General features: G+C 44.6%; 1 protein-coding gene and 1 long non-coding RNA gene across 2 annotated transcripts in view; both read left to right on the top strand.

Moving 5' to 3' along the window:
• Positions 1 to 23,038, top strand: part of LOC308469259 — a 212,928-nt gene that overhangs the window by 83,886 nt on the left and 106,004 nt on the right. The window lies entirely within an intron of this gene.
• Positions 14,261 to 19,824, top strand: RPS14 (ribosomal protein S14). Its single transcript, XM_080993497.1, has 5 exons — positions 14,261 to 14,417; positions 17,005 to 17,155; positions 17,800 to 17,961; positions 19,017 to 19,093; positions 19,716 to 19,824. The coding sequence occupies exons 2-5, from the start codon at positions 17,007 to 17,009 to the stop codon at positions 19,781 to 19,783; spliced, it is 456 nt and encodes a 151-aa protein (XP_080849623.1). The 5' UTR covers positions 14,261 to 14,417; positions 17,005 to 17,006; the 3' UTR covers positions 19,784 to 19,824.

Here is a 23,038-nt window from a genome sequence, read left to right as displayed (position 1 = left end):
AATTCAGCTTCGGAGGACCTAACGAAGGATGTTTATTGCTCACATTGTGCCTTCAGAGCTTCATGTTCTTTCTTGATCTTTGAGATGAAAAGGCCAGCCCTTCGTCATCTGTTTGTGTGCCACTGCAAGGCTACCAGAGTCTGTGGGGGCAGAAGAATTCCCAGCGCTTTCGCATTCCCATGGCACTCAGTGCAAGACACACACAAAAGATGACTGCAGGAAGCCCTTGTCATCCCATTTGAGAAACATCAGTCAGGATACACGTTCTCCCTTTCCAGCATTGTCCCAGCTCCACCCTCCGCCCCCCTAAGTCTGTGTTTCATTAGCTAACATTTTGTGGTCGTCTCACTACACACTCAAGTGGGAATATCCAGCGCTGGAGAGAAAAAGCGTTGCTGTGATATTTGGTGTACCACATCTGATAGGGATGAAGCAGTAAACTGTCTGATCTCTGGAATGTGGCCTCTGGCACCGTTCTCTGGAATAATTCCCCATTAACAAATGGGAAAAGGAACCATTTAAATCAAAACATCCATCCCCCAACAATAGAGAGAGGGAGAGATACCAGAGGAAAGTGAAAACACAAAACTGGTTACAAATTTATACTCACCAGGCAGAAATTCCTATTATTTGGAACTTAAGGCAGTTTTAGTAATATATTCACATTCCTGCGTCCATTACACCCCCGGATACTTACATTGTCTACAAAAAACATGGCAATTTTGTCAAGAACAAAGGTCATTTGCAAGGTCAGCTACAACAGTTCCAAGAAATATGCATTTTAGAATACTTGAACCCTTGTGAGAGATTTTCGGAGTGGGACTTGCACAGAAATTATCGTGCCAGGAAAGGGGGAGAAAATATGACTAATAACTAGTCTCAGAGCTAAAGTTCACAATGTCCAGTGGCGAAAATGTTCCCACTGATTAATTATTCTTGTGGGGAAAGGAATTTGCTAAGTATTCGGCCTGGCATTTGCAAACACCCATCTGCCCACACAGTAACAACATGACTGTTAAAGGGGTTCTGATTAAGCACATTTGTCCATTTGCATCTTTCACTTAAGGGCTTGCCGGCTTGGCCAGCATCTGCCAAGCTAGGAGAAGAGATAAACAGATCAATCTCAAAACAAATTATGCAACTTCATGAACTTATCTTGGTGGGAACTGGTAGACCACACAAGTAGAATGGATCAACAGTGAACCAAATAATTGCTTGATTTTTTTTCAAAGGCATGCTAACAACTTAAAGCAGATTTATAGCCACATCACTGCAAAGAAGGACTAAAAAGAGTAGAAGTATTTTGGCCGAATATTCTAGAATTATCCAATGCACAGAGATAGCTGCAATTACCAAAGAATGCAGCAGCAATCCTATATGCAGTCCGGATGAGCAGTAATGGGAGGCTGTAGCCACAGAACAGTTGAAGGGAGATAGCTAAGGAGATAAAGTTGAAATATTCCCCACTGTCAGTAGTTGAAAAGTAGATGTGGCTTTGGAGTTTATGGCTTACTTCCTGGCGTGAGATCCTGAGAAAATAAATTATCTTTCCTAACTAGCACCAGGGCCTTTAATGCCAAGCATTAATGTTTCTGCCAATTGTTAATTGCCTTGACAAGTTCTCTGGAAGTGGTCTGAGAATGCCCCTCTCTGCTGTTGATAACATGGCGGTACTGCTGGTGCACGCATAGCCTGGCTTTTTTTCTGATCTGGGAGAGGAAGCGGAGAGACATTATTCTTCCTGTCAAGATACAAGGAGAAAACAGTATCTAAAAGATAATTCTGGATTCCTTCCTGTCGCACTGGGAGCTTCAGACTGATCAGCAGACTCAGCACTGGGGTGGCTTGACTGGGCTTCCAGAGCATAGCTGTCAAGTGTCCCTTATTTGAAGGGACAGTCCCTTATTCCAGCACCATGTCCCTTATTGATGAATGTCCCTTAAATGTCCCTTAAATGATGTCCCTTAAATTTCAAAGGAAGCAGCTCCTCTCCCTCCCTCCCTGCCGGCCAGGGAGGAGGGAGGCTCCAACTGTGTTGCTTGGCTGTGTTGCTCACCCAATAAGAAGTCTAAGAACGACTGGGGGTGGAGCTTGCATGCCTTGTGTGTGGCTAGTTAATGCAAGCTGAGGGGGTTTTTGAATGCTGGACGCCATTTTGTTGCACGTGCTGCTGCAAACTTTGCAGTACAAAGCCAGGCCAGGGAGCCATCTTAAGTTGAGGCTGCATAGGCCTTGTGGTGCATGTGATTCAGATTCTATTCAGTTGAACCTCTGGTTACAAAGTTGGTTGGACAGTGTTCTCGAAGCTACCCAGCATGAGTTTGATCAGATTGCAGGAGGACAGGAAGACTGGAGTGCCTGGAACAGGTGAGGCTGCAGGTCCCTTATTTTGGCTGCTGGTCCCTTATTTTCAAGGCTGCTGGTCCCTTATTTTCAAATCTGTAAGTTGACAGCTATGTTCCAGAGGGGGCTGCCATTCACTGGTTGAAGCTTCTGAAACTGCTGTGGTGGGAGCTCTGAAGAGCAAGAGGAAGAGGGGGAGAAGCCTTCTTTGGCTGTCTCGCCATTCTCTGCCTGGCCTGCCCTGCAGTTTACCTGGCCAGCTAGGCCTGGCCCAATAGCAGCACACTCTAGCCATCTTTGGGCGCCCACATAACAGATTGCCCCTCCCACCAAAGAAAATGCATCACATACCCAAGCAGAGGGCAAAAGGAGGGCACAGATTTGTATACAAATTGCCTAAGCTCATTTATACATAGAGAGGCAAATGCAGAAGTAATTACTATAATTTAAATAGAAACAGTCCATCTCAGCACAGTGGGGAGGGTGTGGCCAGGTGACCTGTTAGCCTGTTGTCCAGGTGCTGATGGGCAACTTCAAGGTCTCTCCTCAAATATTATTCAGACAAAGGACAAGGCCTAAGGCGTCCTGATATTCCTCTATTCATAGCTAGCAGCGTCTGCCATAGAGGCATCATTGCTCTTTGGGCCCACGGGGCGCCTCAAGGTTTTGCTCTGGAAATATTGGGAGCCATCTCTCACTTAAGACGGAATCGGTGGTCTGGTAGTGACGGCAGATATACTGCTGCTACAAACTCCTCCCTACTCCTATCACACAAGGGCAAACAGAAAGCAGAGTGATGGCCCACACCAGGTGATCAATACCTAGGAAAGCAACTCCAGAAAGAGGAATGGCTGGAGGATGAACATGAGCCTTTAGTCTTCCATTCATCAACACTCCGTTGTTTGTTTGCATTTATCTCACATTTTCCCTCCAAGGAGTTCAAAGCAGTATACCTCTGAGGTAGCTGAAGCTGAGGGAGAATTACTGTCATTCATAGAACTGCACCATGGCCAGGAGGAGATTTGAACCTGGGTCTCTCCAATATAATTCCAAGACACTAACCACTACACCACACTGGCCCCTTGGGTTTTGTGAACTCATCCATAGAAGCCAAAACATAGAGGGAGAGGGGTGGGTGGCGGCGCTCCTTCTCTTCCTTAGCTCACCACGAATCCTTCCCTTTGGCGGGGAGAAAGGGGAGGAAAAAGAGGAGGCAGGACAGTGCCTTACATGGGAAATTGCTGGTGATCAGAGTTGTGCTTTCTAGGTGCTCATCTGACAGCCTGGGCTATTTTGCTTTGATAAAGCGAAATAAAAATGTGCTGTTTCCTCGCATCTCACATCTGTTTCCAAAAACGCTTTAGATTGGCCATATCCTCTCGGATGCTAATTCTGTTTATAGTCTGCCCGGCCCAGCCTTCCATGCACATATGGTTCCTTTTCTTCTGTAGCACTTCTGGGACGAAATTCTATCCCACTCCATTCACCTTTCCTGCACAGGCTGGCTGAGATGGGCCACCCACGTCGAGGATCCAGGCATAGCCGGGGGGATTCTCACACACATGAAGCGGCATCCGAACTCCCGCCAACCCTCTAGTGGCGCTTATCGCCAGCTGGAAGATTGCGAATGAGCTTGCAATTAATCAAGTTCATGTGGGAAGGAAATGCACTGGGTTTGGGGGCGGGGGTTATCCCATCTCTCACAGGGGTGTTAAGGGGTTGAAGTGAGTAGGCTGACACCAAACAGTTTGTGAATCCCTTCTGGGGCAAGATAAGGGATAAAGAAGTCTGGCACATTGAGGTCTTGAGGGTTTTTTGTATGGCCTTATTGGCCACCTCATGAGGAGAGAAGACTCCCTGGAAGAGACCCTGATGTTGGGAAAGATTGAGGGCACAAGGAGAAGGGGATGACAGAGGACGAGAAGGTTGGACAATGTTTACGAAGCTTCCAGCATGAGTCTGACCAAACTGCGTGAGGCAGTGGAAGACAGGAGTGCCTGGAGTGCTCTGGTCCTTGGGGTCACGTAAAGTCGGACACAACTAAATGACAACAACAATTGGGAAATAGTTACAAACCTCCCTTTATCAACAGTGATGTGGATACGGTGACGATGGGGCTGTTGGACTAAGTAGGCTGGGCCTACTTGACTTAGGTAAATGTTGAGCCTTATGCAGCGACCAGGTGTAAGTTGCTGCAGGCCCTGGAACCAGACATGGAAACTTGCCTTAGAACAGGCATAAGCAAACTTGGCCCTCCAGATGTTTTCGGACTACAATTCCCATCATCCCTGACCACTGGTCCTGTTAGCTAGGGATGATGGGAGTTGTAGTCTCAAAACATCTGGATGGCCGAATTTGCCTATGCTTGCCCTAGAATAAGGTTCTTCTTCTTTTTTACAAATTTACTAAGAAATGTAGTTATGTGGCCATTAGATTCTAGCTAATGGGCCTGAAACCATGGAGAGCTGCTGCCAGTCAGTGAAGACAATACTGAACTATGGAGATCAGGCAGGCACCTTCACTTTTGGGTGCCTGCTAAAAACATTCCTGTTTAGACAAGCCTTCCCAGACGCTTAGAAAGCTGATGCTGAGTTTTAATTGGTTTTAGTCTATTGCTTTCACTTTCTGTATGCTTTAAAATATTATTGAAAACTTTTCTTGTGATAATCTGACTGTTCTGTATTTTGAGGTTTTCTCCCCCCTACAATCAAGCAGTGTAATGAATAAATGAAAAATAAAAACATAATGGGCTTGTGGTCTGACTTGGTATAAAACAGCTTCCTATGGTCTTTAAAAGGGGAGGGCTGGGGGCCTGAGGAATCCTGCAACGGACACAGAAACAAGATGGTCAGAGAAAAGCCTTGCACACAGAGGAGCAGAAACAGAAAGTGAATACAGTTCTCCCTTGCAAAATTCATTTTTAGAGACGGCCGATAGTAAGAGCTACTGCCAGGAGAAAGGAACACTTGCTTGAATAGGTGAAGAGAAGTGCGGGCAAATAGCAAAGCTGTGTTATTTTCTGAGCCTTGACTAGGCGTTTTCAGGCACCTTTTCTCCCGGCATCCATAATGGTGAGGGCCGTTTTAAGCATATCTGGTGCCGTGGTGCAAAGCTTCCTCTGGCGCACCCCCCCCCTTTCCCAGTTGTCCACCTTTTTAAAGGGAGGATGGTGCTGCCAGCAGGGCTGGAGGAGACGGGCAGTGGCTGGAGGGCGGCTCCTCCGGCGGGGAAGAGGCGAAGGCTGGACACGGCGCCTCCCACCTCAGCTAGCTGGACGCTTCGTGCTGCGGTGGCCATGGCAGACGGAGGCTCCGGGCGCGGCGCTGCTTCGGCGCGGCATGGTGGAGGTGGGCGAGGGTGGCAAGCTGATGTCGGGAGGCGCTGTGTCCAGCCTCCGCCTCTTCCCTGGTGCCCTCCAGAACTTGGCACCCTGGCGCCCCGCACCATTGGCCTCTATGGGTAAGACGCCCCTGGGCCTATTTATTCTTTAAGGAAAAAGCAGTGCTAGTATTCTCTTTACATTCCAGCACTGGAATGAGAGCCAGCGTGGTGTAGTGGTTGGTCAGAGTTTTGGACTAGGACCAGTCACTGCCTCTTGGCCTAACCTACCTCACAGGGTTGTCGTGGGGATTAAATGAGGAAGAGGAGAACCATGTTTGCCACCTTGAGCTCCTTGAGATATGCATGCAATAAATGAATAATAAGATTCCCTGCAGAACAGGATCATAACCACTCAGATTTTTATAGCTGTAGCACGTTTGCACACTGAAGGACCGTCTACAAACCAGACACTGAAAGCATATTTTACACACCCACCCAAGGAATCCTGGGGACTGTAGTTTAACCTCACAGAGCAATAATTCCCAGGATCTTTAACAAACTATAGTTCCCATGATTATTTGTGGAGGAGAATGTGCTTTAAAAGTATGGTGGGTGGGTGGGTGGCCACAGGCTCATAGCTGTTATTGAGTTGGTGCCTGTAATTATATATAGTACCTTCCCACTACTAGTACCACAAGGAAATGAAAGAGGACAGGAAAGGAACAAGAAAACCAACAGTGGATCCTCTAATAAATGCCCGGCTAATATACTGTAATTATTTAGGTTCCCTTTAAATGCAGAGGCACAGATAGAAATTTGGAGAGAGCTCTACACAGAATGGGGTCTACCATACCAAAGGCCAGCTTGCTGATTAGCAGGACTAGCCACATATATTTTTCTGTCTGAAGTGATGGGCACAATGGCCCCTCCCCACTCCATGAGCAAAAGCCTACAGAAATAGCAAGATAGGGACAAATTGGCTAGTATATTGTGTCAGCCCTAAAATGTGTCAATATTTATTTTTAATCTCTCACTTCTATAGCACCTTTTGGTTAATTCATTGCTTTAATGGTCCTTTCTTCCTTTATTATCCTTATCACAGCCATCAGATGTTCTGCTGTTATTCTCATGTTGCTAGTGGAGAAATGAAATTGAATGGGAGAAACTTTCCTAAGGCCTTCTCATTAGATTGCAAAGTTGATCTGGGGTTTGAAACCAGTGTCCTAGGTCAAGCTCCAGTCTAACACCTTAACAGACCAGTCTCTATAAAGGTTTTTTAACACAGGATGTGAAGCTCACTGTACGAGCCACATTCTTCCCTTTGCCCTACACACTTTCATTTTTGTATCCGAGTCCTGTGCTGGCAGTGTGAGTGGCTGTGTGCTCCTCTCCAACTGGACTGAACAATACTGTTTGGCAGTAAGTAGGGGAATCATTAGGCTGATCGCCGAAGAATTGATGCTTTTGAATTATGGTGCTGGAGGAGACTCTTGAGAGTCCCATGCACTGCAAGAAGATCGAACGTATCCATTCTTAAGGAAATCAGCCCTGAGTGCTCACTGGAAGGACAGATCCTGAAGCTGAGGCTCCAACACTTTGGCGACCTCATGAGAAAAGAAGACTCCCTGGAAAAGACCCTGATGTTGGGAAAGATGGAGGGCACAAGGAGAAGGGGACGGCAGAGGACGAGATGGTTGGACAGTGTTCTCGAAGCTACGAACATGTGTTTGACCAAACTGTGGGAGGCAGTGGAAGACAGGAGTGCCTGGCATGCTCTGGTCCATGGGGTAACGAAGAGTCGGACACGACTAAACAACTAAACAACAACAACAAAGGGGAACCATTTACTTTCATTTTATTCCAGGGATTTTTAAATAATCCTTGGGTAGACTGTTCATAGCTCAGCAACAGAGCACACTTGGGGGGGGGGGGAGCCCCATATTAAATTCCCAGCATTTCCAGTTAAACTTCCTCTGAGACTTTAAAATATCCCATGAGCTTATGTGACAGAGCTTTTTTCTTTAATTCATCTCAATGGACATTTACCAGCAAGGCAAGAGGTACACTTAGGGATAAACCTAGCTCACACTAATAGCTATATTCTAATAGCTGGGATGTGAAACATGAACTACAGTTCAAAACAAACCCATTACAAGAATACTAAATGGAACACAATTACTGTACATAGCTGAGAGAACTACCCACATCCCTTACTGAATCCATGAGATATATAAGGTCACATTTGCTAACAAATTCCAGATCTGTAGCTTCTCATTGCAATTGCTCCCTTTTTGTTGTTTGCTTCATAGGAACTTTGAGATGTTTGTTTGTGTGGTCATCTTGCTTTCATCCAACAATATCTCAAGCACCCTCTAGCGGGAGAAAAGAGAACAGCACCATCCACCTTTTAGTTTCAGGTTTTTATTTAATCTCATAACCTAACAAAAGCCAATATGGTAACAGCCATCTTCATTGATGCCTTTGGGGGAACTGGAGTTCCTTATAAGAACAAAACACATATGATTTTTTTCCCTCCCAAACTCTTAAATTGTCAAGTAGCTCCATAAAGTTCTGAGCTCCCTCAGATCCCAGCAAAGTCAGCCTTTGTTAGGGCCTTCAAGTATTGCCTTTCTGTCCACCTCCAAAACCACTGGATCAATTCGAATTCCAGAACTTTCTCAAGCACTGAATCTGACTACGTCCATTCTTCCTTTAACCAAGGACATCTCAGGCCAGGAAATAGTCCTTAAGCTCTGAGGCTCACATTTAACAAATGGAAGCTCTGTTGAGTAAGATGCAAATAAATTTCCCTACGGTCACCTGCTTAAGGAAGACATAAAATGGCAGTCCCAGTTCTGTCATTCTCTCCGCAAAGTCTATGCCATTCACAGCAATAGCCTTATGTCCCTACAGAGAGTGATGTGGATTAAAATTGCCACCAATTAGATCTTTTAAGAGAAAATGTTTCAGGGAATTATTACGTACATTAAAATCCCCACATACAGTTTCATTATTCTTTAAGACCCCTTTATACTCCACTGTAGATAAATTTTCACAAGAAGGCCATTGCTGTGTTATGGAGTCGTCTCGCAGGGACTTCATTTGATATTAATTGCATTACATTCCTATTCTGTCTTTAATAGAAATGTCTTCTAACGCAAAGAGACATGCACCACTGGGAAAGGTTAGAAGCAAATACTATTGCTTAGACGACTTTTAAGTGTGAAAAGACCAGCATGTGGGTTGTTGGGTTTTTCTGTTTTTGTTTTGTTAGCATGTTATTTAAATGTGCAACTCTTTCAGCACCCAGCTGACATCAACCGCTACAAAGGTGCCAGCTTTGAGGCATGCAGTGAAGTTCTCATATGCCGGACAGGCCAGGCCCCCCCATTCCACCTCCAGCATGTCAGTTTTGTCCCGTGGCTCCCTTGCTGGTTGGCCCAATGCTCCAAGTGGTTGATCCACTTATTTTGAAGCGCACCTAAAACTATCCCGCTTCTTTGAAACAGACTTTAAATCCATCTCGGGGTGCTACACAGAGGATTCCACAAATATCGCAAAATGTCACCTGATCAAGAACCTGGATCAAGCCAAGGGCCCTTCTAGCTGAGCATCCTGTTTCTCACGGTAGGAAGCCACATGCTGATGCAAATCCCACATGCAAGGCAGGGGCAAAATAGCCTTCTCCTGCCGCTGTTGTTCCCCTGCATGCTGCCTGTGATCCGGGAGGTAACACCTCTGACATGCTGAGCACTCTGATCTTCATGAGGTTCAACTATGGGTTTTGGTTCCCCACACCCATTAACCAACACAGCTTCCTCTGCTTTTTGTGTACCCCCTAGGTTCTGTGAGCAGGCGACTAAGTATGCAAAACTACCAGGGAGCAAGTCTGAGTGAACACAACTACAATTATTATAAAGCAAGAGTGGCTGACCTTTTTGGGCCTGATCTGTAGTCAACCCTCTGGGGGTTGCATGCCAGAGAACATGCACAGGACCCATTTCCTAAATTAATCCAAGCAGATCATCTAAGAAGGATTCTCACCCCCTCTCCACTCATACGACATTGATCTGATGACAGCCCCAACAGGTAACAGGGCTCCACCCATGCCAGAGCTTTGTGTATACTTTTATTTACTTTCCCTTTTTTGCTGCTGCCACCCAAATCAGTAGAGTCTTTAGGAGCCAGAGCAAAATTATGGTACTTTTTGGGTAGTGGTGGTGACATGAGCCACGCCTACTGTTGGGTAAACATGAATAGGACAGGCTGCAAGGAGGCCAGTTACAACACTCCCAATATCAGAACCAGCCCTGAAACTCCCACCACAATCCCAAAGTGTGAAAGGTGAGGTATCTGCAGCAATCCTTTCCAACAGAAGAGCAGGATCTGAAATTAAGCTTACACAAAGAAGAAATTACTTAAAGTAAATTATTTAAATAATGAATCCAATTCAGCTAGGAATGAATGTGTGGCTACTTACGCTTACTTTACAAGAAGATTCAGCCCTGCATGTATGCTATGTGCTTTTGTTCCCAGCAGTGTTTTTTGTTTGTTTTAATTCCCTGACTCTGGGTTTCTTCTCAGCCCCCCGATCCCCAAATGAAATGACAGTCAGGCTGCTGAAAGTAGAGCTACTTCATCATCATCAGAGAAGTAGGGAATGGACGAGTGCCCATTCATGATTACCAATCAATGATTTCTTACAGCAACATGGCCTCCCACTCTCCTGTGTAAATCCTTCCAGGACCATCAAGCTGTGACAACCTTAATGCGAAGGAAACGTCAGGCTCCAGAGTGATATTTGAAAGGTCCCTTTGAAATATTTGGCAAATCTCTCTCTTTCTCTCTCAATCGATGCAAACGGATGGAGATTCGTTCCAGATGAATGAGAGGTGGCAGAGCCCATCCTGTTGCAAAAATCATCCGGCAAGCCTCCTTGAAAGATAAATGAGATGTAAAATGTTGCCTGAGTTCCTTTACAGGAAAAGGGTAATAAAGAGATTGGAACTCGTTGCAGATTTCTGCTGCAGCACATTTACTTCTTGGCCAGGAGTCCTGCTTGTTCTGCTTCTTCCACTTGAGGGATTTCAAAACACCTTCAGATTCCATGAGCTGCCTCATCTATGACGGATATGATTTTGAGGGACGGTAGTGATGGATGGATTGCCTTGCTTGCCATCACGGTGCTACTGAAGTGCTTAATAAATCTTTCATTGACTTCAGTGGAATCATGATTCCAGGCCTATGCTTTCAGCCGGGTATATTTAGGCTGCTGGCTGGGGATGTTTTATGCACATGAGTGGTGGCAGGCTGGGGGTGGAGCAAAGGCAACATAACTAAATGTGTATTGTACAAAGCACAAGGGTGGAGAGCCTGTGGCCATCCAAATTTTGTTGCACCACAACTCCCATCATCCCTGACCACTGACCATGCTTGCAGTCCAACAACACAGGGAGAGACTCACGCTCCCCATCCATGTTGTAGCCTATACAATGGGGACAGAATTATAATTCAATGTAACTGAAGCTTTTTAGAAGCCAGATTCTTTAAGAATATTAGTTTAGTAAGATCAAAAGAAAGTGCATGTTTGCAAGTGTGCACGCACGTAGAACAAAAAATGATCTGCACACACAAACACCACTTTTGCAATCCTGTTGTATGTCCCAAGTGGGAGGTTTAGGGAGACATGAAGCGGTTGGCTCCCTCCTTGTCTCTGTTTAAGAAATTATTTAAAATATAGTTATTTTATCATGTGTTTCTCTCTTGATGATGTTCCACTTGATTTTCTTCTTTTTTCCAATTTTAGGCTAATTGTTATATAACTGTGGGTTGTGTTTTTTTAACTGCAACTTTTGAAGATTCCTTTTAGCCTCCCCCAGCAAGTGAGACATTTTCTTTCTCCAATTTTGTTGAGCCTCCAGGCAGGACCTGTGTAATATTACGTATGCCCAGCGCCCAGACTAGCAGTCCTCAGTTCCCCACCCCACCACCAGCAGACCACTTGGGAAATTGCTGGGGGTCTCAGAGAAACCCCCCCCCCCACAGATAAAAAGAACATACCTAACTCATATTTTAATAACCACAGCCTTGTGTTTCATTCAGGCACAGTCAGCACTTTCCGCCTGACAATGATGGAAACAAGCCACATGAGCTCATAACCAGTAATGCTATGAGCAGGCTTGCAAGCAGAGGAGGTGGGGTTAACCATAAACCTGTTTAAAATTCTGCTTAGTTATTAATTATTTTTCATCAGCAACTACAAATTAGCATTTACATCATGTATTTTGTACAGAAGCAAACACTGCTTCATTGACACAGCTAACTCTATCCTATGAATCCTATACTAGTACACAGCTGACAAACTATGACCGATGCAAGTTAGCTGTATTGTATGCAATGGAAGCCATGTACACAGGATATCTGACAAAATGCATCAAAAATGAAAGCCATACATGCGTAAATGCAATCAATCAAAACTAGTGCAGTTTTGGGCAATACTATTTTTTAACCATGTTTTGCTTCTGCAATGAATACAAATAAAAATTAAACATTTTTCTGTTTGTCTGCCTGTCTTTCAGCGTCTGCACAATTGTCAAACCAGTGATATTATGAAAATCACAGGGTTGCATCCAACTCATTTCTACTCAGGGTAGACCTCTTAAAATTAAATACCTAAATTAAGTCACATGCATTAATTTCAATAGGTCTGAAAAGCGCTTAGTTGGATACAGCCCACACGCTTTAGGTTAGGTCATTCCTTTAACACAGCTATGGGGAACTTTGGTCCTCCAGATGTTGCTGAACTACAACTTTCATCAGCTCCAACAAGCATAGCCAGTGGTATGTGCAGCAACATCTGGAGGGCCAAGGATTCTGCTGTAACTGGCAATTTTCTGGAGGTAAATTAATAGACTGTGTCAGCACTATATTGGGAAAACCACAGGCCTTTCTTTGGGAGCAAACCTAACACTTCCACCCAGCATGGTGGGGCTTTACAGAGCAGCAGGGTCACTGTCACTTTCATAGCTCTGCTGAGCATCCCAGGTGAAGGGTGCAGGCAGAGACTGGGCCCAGCTCACTCAGCACTGCCACATGATGGCAGCATGGTCAACTCACATTCCAAAAGATCCAGAGAACATTCAGCCCCACCTCTGGAAAGCCCCATTTCTTGGTAGGCAGACAAGGGAGATCTGCACCAGAGAGACACCGCCCCATCAGCAGCAGCCCAACATAACAAGGATATGGATTGCTTTGTCAATCTACCACTAGCGCAAAGGGCAGGGGTCAGCAAACTTTTTCAGCAGGGGGCCGGTCCACTGTCCCTCAGACCATGTGGTGGGCCAGACAATATTTTTTTGGGGGGGGTGAACGGATTCCTGTGCCCCACAAATAACCCCGAGATGCATTTTAAATAAAAGCACACATTCTACTCATGTAAAAATACCAGGCAGGCCCCGCAAATAACCCAGAGATGCATTTTAAATAAAAGGACACATTCTACTCATGTAAAAACATGCTGATTCCCGGACCCTCCACAGGCCGGATTGAGAAGGCGTTTGGGCCGGATCCGGCCCCCAGGCCTTAGTTTGCCTACCCATGGCAAATGGTCTCCATCTCAGAAAAGGAAACTGATCGCAGGGCCAGGTAAAGATATTCTCAATGGTTCTACAGCTTTTTGGCACGCAACCCAAAACAAGTTCAACAACTTCACTCACTTTTTGAAATATGTAATATGGCAACCCTACCCTCTGACCTCCATTATATAAGCACTTTTGCAAATAATAAATGCTGATAACAGCTGGGGGGGGGGAATAAGCTCTGATCTCTGAATGGAGGCAGATTTCCCACCTTCTGGGAAAACCACACTTTGGTTATTGCAGAAATGGGCCATTTCGATTGTAGCCATTTCGATTGTAATTGCCGCAACCATTTTTCTAAGTAATGCTGTATATGCAATTAAACATGGCATTCGGAGCCTAAGCACCCCTCGGCAGAAGCACTTCATCCGATGGGCAGAAAAACTCAGGACTGGGTTTTGGCACAGACAAAACACTTGCTGAGCCAGCACATTTCGGCACTGGGAAAACGGGGCCAGCCACATCCGAGTGTCAAAAGCAAGGCGCGCTCCCTTTGAACCAAGGGAGAGCAAGCGCGGTCCTCTCCTCGCGGAGAAAGGCCGGCGCAGAGGAAGCGGGTACCCAACAGGACCATGAGCTGCGCTCGCGCACAGCGAGGAATCAATGAACGATTTGCGTCTGCCCTTTTCAAATATGTTGAAGTTTATATAAATGCGCCAGTTCCCGCTTTCCTTCCCCGCAGCCTCCATCTTCGCCACGGACACTCGGAAAAGGCGAGGACAACGCACCCCCGTTTTATGTGTGCGGCTGGGGTGGAACGCGCTGACGTCAGAGCCGACGCCCGACATCTTGAGGAAAGGAATTTATCTAGGCTCCGCCATCTTTAGTGAGGGTTTCCATCACTACCCCCCTCGCCATTTTGGAATAGGTCATTCCGACTCCGGCCTTATTTTTCCTTCCCCCCTTTTTTTCCTCTCTATCTTCCATCACTTCCCCAATCGATCAAATTCCGCGTGTGTGTGTATCTGCATTTAAACATTAAGCCGGATTGTCTTTCGAGGAAGTGATCCGCCTTTGTCAGCCGTATCGCTTCCGGGTGAAGCGAGGTGACCTCTGACCCCCGCGACGCCCGCCTCTTCCTTTCCGGTGTTGGTTGCTGCCTGCGGAGACGTGCGAGTAAGTGTCGAGAGAGGGGGTTAACTTCCATCCACCCCCATCCTCGGGGACCCGGCTGTCTCCGAATTTGTCCGCGGTTTGCCTGGCCTCTCCTCCGCCGGCTGCACGGGGAGGGCGGCGGAGGGGAGGGCCTGGTGCCCCCGGGGTCCGCGGGGGTAGGCAGCACCGCAGCGGGAAGGAGCGCGGCTGGGCAAAGCGGGGATGGAGCCTCGTAGCGCAGCCCGTCTTTCCGCCTTTTGTTTCAGTTGCGCGCCTCTTGCTTTATTAAGAGGCGAAGCAGTAACTTGAGTCGCTTTTCGTGATGTAGGCCGTTGTGGTTCTCATTAAGGCCAAAGTGGACGAGGCTGAGAGGTTCCCCCAGGGCCGCCGCTTGGGCCTGTGGCAGAGTCTGCTCTCCGGGAGGCAGGCAGGCTCCCTTCCTTTTGAGATGGTTTGACGTGGGAGAAGCTTCTTTATTTAGTAGCTGCCGGTTTCTTCAACTCACAAATTCCCTCATCTCTAGGAAGGGAACTTTCTGGGTTTGATTGCGGCCTTGTGAGATCAGAGATGATCTGGCATCACGTTTGTGTTTTCAGGCCGTCCTGTTATATTGGAGGGGGTGGGGATCCACGTATCACGGAGTCGTCTGCATCTGCAAGGTTACATATAGTACACGGCCTAGTTTTGCAGGATTGCAGCCCTTAATAGCCGTATTTTTAAAGTTTTCACCTCAAAGGCTGCAATCCTAAAGCCCACTTACCTAGCAGTAGTTTGCTTTCAATTCCGTAGGACTGACTTCTGGAAATCAGTTGTGCTTTAGAGAGCAAAACGTGCTTGGTTCTTTTCAACTGGAATACCTCACACACACTGTTGTGTGTGCATGCTCTTTTTGGATTGTTCACTGTTTGGAGATTATATGCTTAAACCGGTTGTAACCACCATTCATAATTATAGAATGAATTTTTGTGTTCTAGGTGGGGGGTAGGTTGAGCTTTATACATAGGAGAGACAGCTAACCCTTCTTTTCTAACCACGAGAATAGTAAATCATAGTAATGGCATAGGTTAATATATTCTCTATGGCCATGAGAATTCTCAGCCAGACCTGGAAAAGTTTTCAGGATTACTTCTGCAGTCATTTGAGCTAGGAACATGGTTTATTTTGTTTTTTAAGTATGCTAAAGCTGCTGCCAAATTCCACCGATAGCCAATGTGCTGCCATCCAGACACTGTATTCTCTAACTCCTAATGCTCCTTATCAATGGTCATGCAAGCTGAGGTTGATTGGAGTTGTACTACAAAGCATCTGGAGGTTACCGTGTTGACTACCCGTGCTGTATTCTTGTCTCTGCAAAATCACTGCCATCTAGGTTTCCATACATTCTGCCTATAATCCCCTTTATTTGAATGTTGAATGTAGTGACTGGAGGGTTTCTCTGTTGTAAGATAAATACTGTTTTTTACATACCCTTTTGTTTAGAAGTACTCAAGTGCTGTTGTGCTGAGGGTCCATTTGCCCCTACTCCATCTTCTTGATGGCATTATCTGTACAATATATATTGCTAAATATTACAGATAAGAGCAGTGGGGATCTTGCCACATGTATGATGCTGGGAAATGTATCATGCTATAGGCATAAGCATACCTGATTGAGGAGTGCAGGATTTTTCCTATAGGGATGTGATTGTGGTAATGTGTGCTGTTTGATTAGCATTATTCTTACTGTGCAAGTCATTCAGGGAGGTTGTTAATTTTTGTAACCTGCTAGCTAGTATAGTGTGGAAGCAACACATTTCACTGAAATGCTGAGTGTTGCACACTCATACAGAAGGGATGTTCATTTAATAGGCCTGAAATTTTTTTTAACAGAAAGTGGAGGCCATTATGTTAAGTCATTTGGCTTCTATGCCCTGTTTTATGAAAAGAATTATTAAAAGTCAGTGTAAATTAGCACAAGTTTTGTGTTCCAAGAACTCCCAATTCTGGTTGTTGTTGGTCTCACAAAGCTGTTCCTGCCAGTTAATATATTGGATATATCTTAATCAAGACTGTGAACTTAGTAACTATGGTGCTATATTGATGTCCTTTATCTTCCCCTCGGATTCATATATTGTGAGAGAGAAGTACCTGATGGAGTGATTTCCTTGTTTTCTGAAGCAAGGAAAAGCTGGGTTGCTGCAAGGGTGAGTGGATGTTGCTGGGAGTGAGGTGCAGTTAGAAGCTGGAACTTCAGGCACAGGTGCTTCTGTTCAACCTTTGCCACGGTGTTTTGGACTAAGATTCCCTTCTGCCCCATACAGCACAACCATGCTGGCTGGGGCTGCTGGGTGTTGTAGGGCACTAGGTTGGTGAAGGCTGCTGTACTGCCTGACTGAGCTGGAAGTTGGCATCAGTACAGAAAGGATTTTCTGTGCACAGAGATGCAAAAAGGGCTGTGAACTAGCCCCACGTAGCTGCTTATTAAAATAGCTTGCTTGTGTGACTTGGGTCTGAACTACTTACTTTCCTTACCCTGGAATCTTAAAGGTTTATAAGTAGATCCCTTCCAAGAGACAGTACTTTAAGGCCTTCCATATCCTCCATAATTTGTTGTTGTTTTCTTATAACAGAAATGGCACCTCGTAAGGGCAAGGAAAAGAAGGAAGAACAAGTTATCAGTCTGGGACCACAGGTGGCTGAAGGAGAGAATGTGTTTGGAGTCTGCCACATCTTCGCTTCCTTCAATGACACTTTTGTCCATGTAACTGACCTGTCTGGCAAGTGAGTGGGCACCTGTTTATGACTGCTTTCTTTAACATGTTTTTTAAAATGAAAGATATATGGGGGCAGGGAATGTTGGTCTATGACGTTTGGTAAATTTTTACACCTCAATACTCCTTAATGCAACTCCTGGACATATAGTGCTGGACATCACAGGCAGACCCTTGATCAAATGCAGAAGTCAAGAGACACACTCACATTGGTACAGAAAGCTTCTCTTATTTTAAAATCCTATAAGTCAGGACTCAGGAAACAATGTGGGCCTCCAGGTGTTTCTGAACTACAAATCCCATTGGTTGTGCTGCCTGGCTAGGACTGGTGGGAGTTAGAATCCAACAAAATGGAGGGCCACCAGTTCCCCATGACCTGCTATAAGCTGTTCAGGCATACGGGAGTAAGTGGGAACATAAGGGACAGCTAAACTTTATGTGGCTGGTTCTGTGTCTTGTCTGCTAGGATTTAGGACTTGTGGGCAGCAGTAGAGGCAGTAAGGCTTGGAAGTTGTTGCTTCCATATTTTAAAAACAATTTGGCAAAGAAGCCAAGAATACAATTTCTCTGCTTACCCTGTAGCTTTGTATCTCCTGTGAAAGTGAGACTAGACTTGAGGTTCCTCAAATAATCTCTCTGTTCCTTCTTTCTCAGGGAAACAATCTGCCGAGTAACTGGTGGCATGAAAGTGAAGGCTGACAGGGACGAGTCTTCTCCTTATGCTGCTATGCTGGCTGCCCAGGATGTAGCTCAGAGATGCAAGGAGCTGGGAATCACTGCCCTTCATATCAAGTTGCGGGCTACAGGTGGAAATAGGTATGTGTGTCATTCTCTCCCACACAGAGTTTATAAAATGTAATTAATCAGATACTAATTAGTATCTAAGGCATTCACCATTCACCTCTTAACAGTCAACATTATGCAGGAATACCATATGAAAACTTTACCATATATATAATTTTGTAGCATTCTGTAGACCAAGGTGGGGGCGGGGAACAGAGAGAATACCCTCTTGGCACTGAATGCATATATTGGTTGGCTTAATATCTTTGTGGATATTTGGTTGTTTTTCCTCTTTCCTAAATAAGCTTTGCATTTAGATAGACTAAGTTGCAGTTTGGACCACCATGATGTTATAAAAAGTATTGTCCACATTATTTGTCAGTGAGATCAGGTTGCATCTAATATAGCCTTGGGGTGTTCTGGTTTTTTCTTTTTGAAATATGACAACCCTAATATAGCCACTTCTTTTGAGTGCTTCTATGTATTTCCCTTAATAGAACAGAGATATTCTGTGCCCATTAGACATAGGCCTTGCAGTCAGAAGCAAAAAAAGAGGGAAGCCTTCTCAGTTCTGCATAGGGTAGAAAAGACAAGCAGCAGAGATATCTTGAGAATCCACATGGATTATGACAAGGATAATTCCCAAGGGGTAGCAGGCACCCAAGACAAAAAAAAAGAACATAATTTCATGAATCACAGAAACTGATTGGCATTCCCAGTAGATTAAATGTCTGAATTGAAAACAAAAAAAACCCCCTGCTGGTTAATATAAAATGCCTCCATTACACTCTTTCCTTCAGATTCCAGCATAAAGGTGAGCCTATGAAGTTAGCTGAACATGACATGGCTTTTATAAAAATACAGTAAGAGCCCTATTTGCCACTAGACCAAAAGCTTGAAGTTGAACTGCCATTTTATCTCCCTGCTTGTCCCATATTGGTCTGTGTCACCAGTTTATTCCCTCCATATGAATTATTATAGAACCATCCAGTATATATAAACAAATGCAGTGGAGACCGACTGGACATCAGAGATAATTAGTAAATGCTTATCTGCTTCATGTAGTTCCTCATTTTTTTCCTTTGCAGAACAAAGACTCCTGGGCCTGGAGCCCAGTCAGCCCTCAGAGCTCTGGCTCGATCTGGCATGAAGATAGGGCGCATTGGTGAGTTGTCAACCGAAGATGCATTTGAAGAATGCATCTCCTTGGAAACCATCTCTTTTAGAAAACGGCTGTTTCTTAATGTCCCATTCTTACTCAGGTGTTAAACAAACCCTCTTAGTTTCCCGTGATAACGCTTTTCAATATTGTGGGGTACATGCTAAAGGTGCTGAGTTTAAGATATGAAGTACAGAAATGTTGCAGATTAGACAAGGAGATGTCCCAACATCAGGTAGTTGTGACCTTTAGTTAGAAAGAATTGAAACTGGTGCTAAGCTGCATTTTGGTAGCTACCATGGTATTATGAAATGTTTTCCCCTGGTAGTTGTGTCGTCCCTTCTTAATTAAGTAAAGTGGAAGTCCTAAAGTCTCTGCAGACTTGTCTGAACTTGGACTTTCACATCCTAAAATACAGTTGCTGTAAATTGGAAGTACAGCTTCTCAGTCTGACTTGCGATCCTGTAGTAAATTGGGTTCTTAGTGTTAGATTTTGACCACCAGCCTTCGGCATTGGAAAATTGTTTCATTTACCATATGAAAAGTGACTTAGAGGGTTTTGTATGTTTGTGGGACCTGTGTATGCAAGAAAGTCTTCTGAATGCGAAATCCTTATTTCTCTCCACAGAGGATGTCACCCCTATCCCGTCAGACAGCACTCGCAGAAAGGGCGGTCGCCGCGGTCGCCGTCTGTAAACAGTAGCTGTTATCTTTCATCATTAAAGCTTTCCAATAAACCTCTGCTCTCATTTGTTCTTTTCTTATACAACTCTAGTCACCGCTGGTGTCCTTAGAAGTGCATCCTTGAGTGGACCTTTTCTCACTAATTACATGAAAAGCAGTCTCTTTTGGGGAGTTTTTCTGTGCATTAACAGCTTCCACGGGATTTCTGTTGTATCACTTTTCCACTGAGTTATTTTTCTATGAAGCTACTCAATACTACTTAGCAAAAATAAAAAATCTTGCTACAGTCTAAGGACGATTTTGAAGGTGGTTTTGAAGTAGAGACAAAGCATCTCAATTCCATATATAGATTGAACATTAAAAAAACCACACACAACCCTGGTCAGCCACTTCCCCCAAAGAACTGTTCGGTTTTAGATGCAATAGGCTAGCAATGTGTTCTTTTGATTTTGTATAACAGAATTCTGGACTCATTTTAACTTGCCACATACACCTTTCAGGAATCCATTTAGAAAAACACTTAAATATGTATGAAATGAATAATTCGATTCTTTCCCATCTGCCTTTTTCGATGCACCTTAGCTTTTCATTATTTTGTATTCACTAGTGCATTGTCACATGCAGATCATCAATACAGATTTACCATGGTAGAGCTGTGGATCTGAATTGAGAATTTTCATTTACATTGCATTATTGCTGCACAGAAATCCCAAGCTTGTTTTCTCAGAAGTAACTCACTGCTTTCAATGACATTTACTCCCATGTAAGTGGATAGCATTGCAGTCTTTGTCTTTTTGTCAAGCAATTGTGTGAGAAGTGTTTATCTGTGCAAATTCTCCACGGGGTTGGTTTAAATAGTGCTGGAATGAGCACCAGCCAAAATGGGGACTTTGTCATCGCTCACATTCTTATTAACACTGCACTTATTTATATCCTGTCTCTTTTAATTTTGCTAAAAATTCACAAGATAGCTTCCACTAAAACAGGCACAAAACTGTTCAGAAACTAATTGCATTAATATAAACAGGCATGAAACGAGAAAGCAGCAGGGTTTTGTTTTTTAAAAAAATCATGGTACTAAAATTAAACTTAATTAAAATCTCAGACAAATAAGTTAACTTTACATTGAAAGTTATGATTGGTGCTCTACAGGCCAGGAGCCACTATAGAATACGGCGTATCTCAGGCTACTACCCCTTGGTGTCTGAAGATGGAGGCTTTCAGAGCAAGAACTTAGAAAATAATATTTAAAAATTGTTGCAGCGTTACTTAGGGAAGTTTTTAACGTTTGATGTTTTAGCGTGTTTCTAATCTGTTGGGAGCTGCCCAGAGTGGCTGGGAAAACCCAGCCAGATGGACGGGGTATAAATAATAAATTATTACATTATTATTTCAGTCAGGCCATGCCTGGTTCAATAGTCTCTCTAGTTCCATCATGCCAAATGAATGCTGGACCTTTTCTGGATACCAACTGTGTCCAAGTTGTGGCAACAATAGTATTGATAACCAAATGGCATGTAAAAGCAGAAAGGGAGCTATTGGCGTTTTGGACTGTTCCTCTGCCTTGGGTTATTTCCCTTTTTATATTATGGGCTGTACAGTTCTAGTGTTTTAAGTGTTTTCTTCAAAACAGGTTTTGGTTCCGCAGCACGGTTTTGGTGGCAGGCTAGTTTCTTCCTGACTCGGGAGAAACAATACATAAAATGTCACAGGACCTTGCATGTAGCTGAGGTCTACTTCTGTATTTAGGCTCTGTATTTAGGCTGATGAGAATATGCAAGGGGCAAAAGCGTATTCTCAGAGCAAGCCCAAAACATTTTACTGCCTGAGGCAGTACAGCAAATGGCACCGCCTTCTCTCCAAATTGAGCTGCTGCCCTGTACCTAAGGGCAGTCAGGTTATTTTGACACTTGAAGCAATGCTTATCCTCCTTGGTATTAATAATGCAATAATAAATAAATGGCTCCACCGTTTTGTGGGACATCATTGAAAGAAAAAAAGGCTAAGGCGTAAACCAGGCTTCCTCAACCTCAGCCCTCCAGATGTTTTTTTGGCCTACAACTCCCATGATGCCTAGCTAGCAGGACCAGTGGTTGGGGATGATGGGAATTGTAGTCTCAAAACATGGAGGGCCGAGGTTGAGGAAGCCTGGAGTAAACCCTACATAAGTATGGAGTGGAGCCCCTAAGGTGGTTGGATGGCACATTGTACGCTGCCACCTGACAACTGCAGCCAAGCTGGTGTCAGATGTATTGCTCTGCTTTCCTTTGGACCACATCAGTGAAGTCAAGAGAGGGGTCTTCTGGGCAGCCCACAACCTCACACACACTGCCCAGGCTTGCAGCCCAGAGAGGTCACTTGGGTGCTGCTAATACAACAATTTGACTTTGCCCCCGAAGCACACAACATTGTCTCTTGAGATAGACAGATGTCAACAAAATCAGCTTTTTCATGAAACCCAAAATCCTCATTCTGCCTACCAGCCCTTATTCACCTGGTCCCTGGATTAATGACTGCTAACTCATTCTTGAAATGATCTCTTTTTGTTCATCATTTCGTGGAAAAGGAACTTGGAAATAAATACTTTCTTCCTCATTTTCTTTTGTGGTTTTATGTGGAAACCTTAAGAAATAGAAAAGGGGAAATGATTCTAGCCAATCAGAAATTGGCTACTTCCTGATGTTTAGAGTTGCTAGGTAGAAAGTGCTTCATAAAAGGCTCAAGCTGTACTTCTGCCTTTGTTCTGAGAGAGCAGTAGCTTGTTTAGCAGTTGTGTTCCAAGGCTTCCTAAGCAAATAGGTCATTTTTAAAAAGAGGTGAGCTACTAAACCTTCCACCAGAAGTAGCTAGACAAGAGAAATAAAAAGAATGTATATTCTTGTACACATTCAGCACAGGATTGTTACAGGGCAGAACTCCTATTTCCTTTTGACCTTGAAGGATTCATGTGCTCGAATCCTGCTTGCTGGTTTCCCACAGGCATCTCATTGGCCACTGTGAGAACAGGATGCTGGACTAGATGGGCCATTGGACTGATCCAGCAAGCTCTTATGTTCTTATTGTCCACACAGACTGGCAGTGGCTCTCTGGGGCTTCAGACAATGGTTTCTCCCATTTCCTACTTGGGGACCAAACATTCAATCAATCAATCAGTCAATCAATCCCCCATTATAGTGGTGATGCCACTTCACTTCAGAATACAGGCATGTGTGTGCCATTGTGGGGTGTGTTCACAATGTTTGCACGTCTAGTTTCATAAGCTGGGGG

The sequence above is a fragment of the Podarcis pityusensis genome (genome assembly GCF_964106645.2).
Source record: "Podarcis pityusensis genome assembly, chromosome: 2".
Classification (NCBI taxonomy): Eukaryota; Metazoa; Chordata; class Lepidosauria; order Squamata; family Lacertidae; genus Podarcis; species Podarcis pityusensis.
Note: the sequence above shows the minus strand (reverse complement) of the source record. Positions and strands in the feature narration are given on the sequence as shown.